Source organism: Branchiostoma belcheri, unplaced genomic scaffold, assembly GCF_001625305.1.
Source record: "Branchiostoma belcheri isolate BF01 breed outbred unplaced genomic scaffold, Haploidv18h27 scaffold13, whole genome shotgun sequence".
Taxonomy (NCBI): Eukaryota; Metazoa; Chordata; class Leptocardii; order Amphioxiformes; family Branchiostomatidae; genus Branchiostoma; species Branchiostoma belcheri.
In genome coordinates, this window is record NW_017802713.1 from 3,083,364 (window position 1) to 3,090,204 (window position 6,841).

Consider the following 6,841-nt stretch of genomic DNA (forward strand, 5'->3'; position numbering starts at 1 on the left):
GGTTTGAAAAACAACAAACCAAACAATATTCGTTCTTTGTGTATGCAATTCGATAAGGGATATGGCACCTTCAATTCCTTAAAGGCACTTATATGCCATTCATCTTACTTTGTAAAGAAATGACCAGAAAATTTCTGTTTTGTCCTAATTTTACAAAATGCAGCTTTAAATTACAAGAGTCTGTTGATCATGACTGTTTCGTATTTTGTCAACGTGGTTTTAATATATATATATATATATATATATATATTATGCTTTAGTCGTATTTCTTATGACGAGAGCTCTTCGTTCGTTCCTTTATTTTTTATTATTAATATCTTAAGTTTGTAACTTTCAACAAATTTCATGTCGCATGTTGGACAATTGATTGAATTAAACTAAACTGAGGAATTTCAGTCATTGAATTTTTCCTGATTCCTGCAGATATCCCAGCACGGATGCCCGGCACCAAACAATCGAAAGGCGGTCTAAGAGTCAGTCTGCCACCGCTTCCAAGAAAGGAGAACATCTACAGTGTCGACCCAACTGAGTGGAAGAACCGTTCACATGCGGCTTCCGGTCGTCCATATCCATCGGAGGACTTCGCCAGTAAATTCCCTTCGCCTAGTCTAAAGTGTTACCCTGGTAGCAGCTATTCCATGAGCCCTAACCCGAAAGCGCTTTCACGACATAACCAGCCGTTTGACAAAGGTCGCAGGTCAAGCCTTGTGAGCCAAGCTTCAGGAAAGTTCTCCACCCGAAGTGATGTTTCGACTGTGTATGAAGACATAAGTGACTTTGGAAGTACATATAGCTTTGCGACACCCACAAAAGTTGTAAGAGAGAACTATAGGGGTCCCTGTGGTGGTTATTCTGTAAACTTTGGAAATACCAGCTCAAAAAAGAGCAAGAAATAGTCATGCCTATACAAGTAACGGATTTATCAACCAAGGATTGAGGCGTTCAAAAACTCAAAATATAGTCTCTCCGGTAAAGACTCTGACCTACTCGAGTCTGTACGACAGACTTTTACAATTAAACATCCCATTCTTAGATATTAACAACCTATCCGATAATGCTATTGTGTATCTGCTACTTAATGGATCACCTTTACTTTCATCTAAAGTCAACTCTCAGGTACTCATTATTACACAGCTATATCTCTCTGAAACTAAGCGATTTAACAACTAATTTATGATTCTGTATTCATTTATAATATCTTAATAGCTAAACTCTGTACTCTTGTTACCTGGACGATACCCATGTTTTGTGATGTAATTTTATGTCTAGTGGTGACGTGAGTATAAGCTTGAGTTTGTCACCACTGTGTATTGTATTTTTGCATGTTGAAATAAAAAAAAAATATCTACAGAATTTAGCTTGGCGTTTTTGTCCGTTTTAGTTCGTTTCCTGCAGCATAGCTGGTTTAGGTTCACCGCCATTCTCAGTTGATAACGTGGGGTCAGTCCACAGTGTGGGGAAGTAGCCTAGCCATGTCCAGAACAAGTAGTCCTCAAAACTCGACCCGACCAAGTAGCGATGGGCGGGGTTGGTCAGGGTAACAGCGTCCACCATAGCCTGTAAATAGAAATGACAGCTTTTTCTTTGCATGCGTGTGTATGTGTGTGTGTGTTTGTGTGTTTGGTGTGATTGTGTGCGTGTTTGTATGTATTTGCGTGTGTATGTGTGTGCGTGTTTGTGTGTTTGTATGTGTATGTGTATGTGAATGTGTGTGTGTGTTTGTTTGTGTGCGTGTTTGTATGTGTTTGTGTGTTTGTGTGCGTGTCTGTGTACGCACGCTGTATCGTGTGCACATGCCAAGTGCCTCCAACTCATAATCATTTTCAAATTGATTTTAAACTATTCAATAAACACTAAAAATGATTTCCTCTACAACTTGCAATTGTATCATTCCATAAAAGTTAAAAAAAAAACAACTTATCATTTGAACACAATCCAATACTTCAATACTGCCCTATATACACCTACCAGCGCTTAGTCCTTTTTGGCAAGCTTTCAAGCATACTTGGTAATATTGTTGATTTAAACACCCTTTCTGACAATTCTATACAGCATTTAGTTCTTCGCGGTAGTTTCCTTTATTCGTATGATATCAACTGCAAAAAATGTTAGCCGCACAAATTCATATAACAGAAACAAAACGATTCTAACTGTATGTGTCTTCTGGGATGGGAGGTTTGTTACTCACGCGAGGTCTCATGTATTTTCAAATGTCTTGTAAAATATTTTTCTTCCATTGTAAAAGTGGCTGCGAGAATATATGAGTTGTACCTAACTTGAGTTCGTAGTCACTTAGTCCATGTCTTTTCATTTGTAAACATCATTGTGTTTCTGAATAAAAAAGAAATAAAAAAAACAACATACGTCTATGACAGCCGTAGGATCCTTCTCTTCATTTTCGCTTTCAACTCTCAACTGTTCCATCTTGAAGTCAAAGTACTCCATGCCATAATCCTTCTTTACGGCCTCTTCCATGTTGGTCCGTAAGTCCTGTGCAACAAATGAAGACAACCGCTAAATAATTTCATCATATCCTCCAACCTTGTAGATATCCACTAGGAAAAGTACAATTTTTGGCGACGTCTCAGGGAGGAGCCTAATGGTACAGTATTGTGCTCAGTTTGCAAGAATTCTAGGAATGGTACAGGCATATTGTCCACAGGCATGGAGTGTCCACAGGCATGTCTCTGACCCACAGCTATGCCAACATTCCTGAAAACCCTTGGGAAGACCTCTCTGCCCCAGATGGTTCTACTTTCCAGCCCCGGGGCTTGTTCACTATGCACTCAGGGGGAGTGCACTGTATCTGTCTAGACTTAACAGGTACCAAGTCTTCCTCAAAATCATGAAATGATGGCAGTGCCATGCAAATAATAACCCTAACAGCAACCACCGTCGCCATGGCAATTTATGTTTTCATTGCCAGTGTTGTTGAATATTTCAAACGAAGTGGAGATACCATACCTCAGTGTGTTTATTGAAGACCTCGGGCAACACGATATCTGTAGATGGCGCGAAGTTTCCAGGCTCCACGATGACAACTTTGACACCCCATTTATGCATCTCATGCCTGGGTTTCCATTGGCAACCATCAGAGAATGAAAAGATGAAGATGGCAAATGAAGGTATACGGTACTACAGACATGGCTTGTGGTAGCTTGGGTGCCAGACCCATAGCACACTGGACGCAAAGTATCTCAGTACTTTGTGTCCAGTGTGCTATGAGTCTGGCATTCAGGCTAGTCATGGACAAACAACAACTACTTAAATGTCTGGGTAACTGAAAACGTGCAAAGTTGACTGGTACTCGTACTGTATAGTGCGATCAGCTACTTGGTTGGTCTAATCATAAATTGGTTGGACCAATCAGAAGGCTCCATTCCATATTCCTTATGACGCCGTAATGTCACAAATAGAGTCAAAACCGGGTAAAAGCTACGCTGCACTCACTCGGTGGCTTTATTCGGTGGTTATTGCAACTGACAAGGCTTTATCACACCATATTCACCTCGGGGCGGGTCATTAACGCTTAATTACAAGTCGTGTATTCGTAAGTCAAGACAAGAGTTAGTCGTGACCTAGACAAAGGAAAAAGCTGGCAATAAGTCGTATGATCTTCTTTTAACGTCCCTTTCCATTTGGATTGGAGTAAATGTTTATGGTCAACTTGAACAGGAATCCTCTTGTTTACGCAAGATCTTACTCTCCAAGCAGAGGTTGTGTACCATCATTACCTTTTTATATGAGTCCGTTTTTTGTTAGTGGCTGGCGACCTTCTCTGGCTAATGGATACTGCCTGGCCAATTTGATACTGTCTTTTTGCCACCGAAAGGGATCTGCTTGGAGATTAGCAAGATCTGGCATCTCATGACTAGTCACCTCACCTACCTCAGGGCATCGGAGAAAAATTCCACAGCCGCTTTCGTCATGCAGTAGGCGGCAGCAGCGGGCGTGGCGTGAAGTCCCGCCGCACTCGTCACATTCACCACCCGTCCTAATGCACAGATACATACTCCATTCAAAGCCAGGTTCCAAGAACATACACGGCCTAGCTCTGCCAGTTCAGAGGTGTCTCAACACATCCACATAGAGTCACCCGGACAATTTGTTTCACTTGACACTGTAAGGATTTTGGACACTGAACAAGACTATTACTTGAGAGGAAGGAAGCCATATACATCAGGGCCCATCACCCTTCATTGAACCGCGACGGGGGCCGACATCGTTTACTATATACCTTTGACCCAGTGTTGACGTCACACTTCAAAGAAGCCACGTGACAAGCTTCACTGGGTCAGTCTACTGAGGAAGACCAGAGTGACTGGTCGAAAGCTCTAGGTGAGAGGATTTTTTTGTGTTGGACCAAAAGTTTTAACTTTAAACATGTCAGCAGTGATCTTACCGACTTGCCCAAAATGGTCTTCTTTTGTTAATTGAACACACACACGAGGACTACTTTTGTCAATTATAAGATATTTGCTACAAAAAAAAAAGCTAGAAAAAGCTAATTAGAACAATCCCCCACCTTTCGCCTTACGAATAAGAGGTAAGAACGCCTTGGTGACCCGCACGGCACCGAAGGTGTTCACTTCCATCACACGTCGGTAGGCGGCGATGCTGACCCACTCTATCTCTCCCGGCTGCCAGACTCCAGCATTGTTCACTAGTGCGTAGAGACCTGTTGAGACAAAAAAAATTCTTACGATTCATGCCATACTCATAAAAGACACCGGAAAAGACCATCTCTTTATGTTTAAATTGTTTTATGTAGAAATTGACGAAAGGTCACGATTGTGGTCACCTTCAGACTCCGTGGGTAAATTGTCTTTGACCTGTTGTACAGCGGCCTTCACCTGTCCATCATCAGTCACGTCTATCTGAACAGTACTCAGCCTGCTCGAGCACTCCGCCCGGAGTTTCTTCGCCCCCTCCCCACCACTGTCTGCCAGCAGACAGCCGGCAAACACCGTGAAGCCCAGCGAGTCCAGGCGTTTGGCAAGTCTAAATCCAAAACCACTGTCACAGCCTGTTGTTAGAAAGTCAAACATTCAAATAGGTCAATGGTAATGGCTTTACCTTTCATTGCTTACCAGCTACACTTTCAAGAAAAGATTTGAAAATTTGCTTGAGCTGACCTGTAACACACGCTCATACATATACGTGTCTGCTGCTCTCACCAGAAACATTTTGTAAATAGGTTTACTTGATATCAGAATTAAAATTTGTATTTTATCATATATCATGAATTTTATACTTGGATTTTAAAGGCGGGTCTGTAAGCAATGACGCAATTCAGGTATTGATTTTATATTGTACCTGCTATGTCATTGGTAATGAAATATGAAAAAAAATCTGAATCTGAAGGGCGTACATGCTCATGACTGCAGGTGTTGGAATCAAAGCCCTACCTGTAATGAAGACAGCTTTGCCTTTCCCGTTCACCCGGCTCTTCGGCGCCAAGTACAGAACCAGACAGTATCCCACTGAACCCAGCAGTATCCCCGTACACAGGTAGTACAGGACAGGTACACAGTGGTACAACAACAACAACAAGCCTGAAATAGCGGATAAACCAATCAAGCTTGCACAGTAGAACAACTGCAGTGGCTTTAACATTGTTAGTGATCTTAAACCCGTGCTTTTGCCAGATTTAACCAGATCTAAAGCGATGTTCAAAGTTCGTTGGACGACATTCTCGCGAGGACACGGGCCAAAGTTCAAAATTCAGACGCAGCGCAGCACAGATAGCCTGGGTTCCATCCTGGTTAGTTTACGTCCGCTCCCATGTTGGTGGTAGCGACTGTGGGAGCGGACGTAAACTAACCAGGATGGAACCCAGGATACAGGCACGGTGCTACAGGACAGATTTCTGACTTTAAAAAATGGAATACATCACGCGATTAAAACTGAGACTTACTATGACAGAGGGCTTTTTTATGCCTCTCTCTGATGTGACAGAAACATAATTTGGCGAAGGTATGAGATCGTGGGACTCTTTTCTGTAATAATGCCATCGACACCAAAGTCTGCGCCTATTCTATCACTACTTAAATTCTTAATAATATCACTAATACTGCAGTACCTGGCAATGGGACTTCCTGTTTAGCCAATAAATTTTCTTGTCATCACATTTTGACTAACAGTCTAAACAGTTAAAACGATTTCTTTTGGTCCAATAAATATGTCAGTTAGTCCTGGTTTCGGTCAGGACCTCCTCTGCAAAAAAATCCATTCTTTTTAACAGCCTTAAAATGCAGTTTTTAGGGCTCAGAAACCCGAATTCAATATTCTAGTCACTTAACTACATACTGAGTTGAAACCACACTATCTTAATGTATATTGACCCTCATGGAGAAAAATAACCCAAATTCTGACGGAAAATGGTTATTATACTGGAAGGGCCCTTGCAGTTGGCTGATTTTTTTATAGGGTATACCAAGGACTTGGGTATACAGTTACCACCCATATTATGATAGGACTCACCTTGGGGCTTGTTTCTTCAAAGTAATATTGAAATATCCATATTGAGTGAAATGTGCTAGTTTGTGTTAGTATCATGAAGATGCCTTATTACCGAATTGGATGCCTTTATTGATTAAATCATGCGTAAAGGTTCAGTTTCTTTCCCACAGAGCACCTTCACACATGCGATGCTTGCCCAAGGTAAGGTTGCGACATTTCGTGCAGTGAGCTCCATGGAGTGATTTCCGCTAGACCCTGCAGACCTGACCGGAAATACCCGACAGGCGAGGGCGTAGCTTCGTGGATTTCCGGAGGCGCTCGTGACTGGCTGAAAAAATCCAACATGGCGTCTAGACGTAAGCAGGAGGAGAAAAATCTG

General features: G+C 42.0%; 3 protein-coding genes across 3 annotated transcripts in view; 2 read left to right on the forward strand and 1 right to left on the reverse strand.

The window, feature by feature from the left end:
• Positions 1–1,036, forward strand: part of LOC109463848 — a 4,467-nt gene extending 3,431 nt beyond the window's left edge. Inside the window, exon 4 of the mRNA XM_019760725.1 lies at positions 424–1,036. Within this exon, the coding sequence (XP_019616284.1) occupies positions 424–896 (473 nt within the window). The 3' untranslated portion in view covers positions 897–1,036. The remainder of the gene's footprint in view (positions 1–423) is intronic.
• Positions 1,037–1,377: 341 nt separating this feature from the next.
• Positions 1,378–5,048, reverse strand: LOC109463720 (D-beta-hydroxybutyrate dehydrogenase, mitochondrial-like). Its single transcript, XM_019760568.1, has 6 exons — positions 4,802–5,048; positions 4,526–4,678; positions 3,889–3,994; positions 2,965–3,070; positions 2,365–2,490; positions 1,378–1,557 (listed from the first exon to the last, which is right to left on the reverse strand). The coding sequence occupies exons 1-6, from the start codon at positions 5,046–5,048 to the stop codon at positions 1,378–1,380; spliced, it is 918 nt and encodes a 305-aa protein (XP_019616127.1).
• A 323-nt stretch (positions 5,049–5,371) lies between these two features.
• Positions 5,372–6,841, forward strand: part of LOC109463721 (arf-GAP domain and FG repeat-containing protein 2-like) — a 19,426-nt gene continuing 17,956 nt past the window's right edge. The window contains exon 1 of the mRNA XM_019760569.1: positions 5,372–5,511. Coding sequence (XP_019616128.1) covers positions 5,372–5,511 — 140 coding nt within the window. The remainder of the gene's footprint in view (positions 5,512–6,841) is intronic.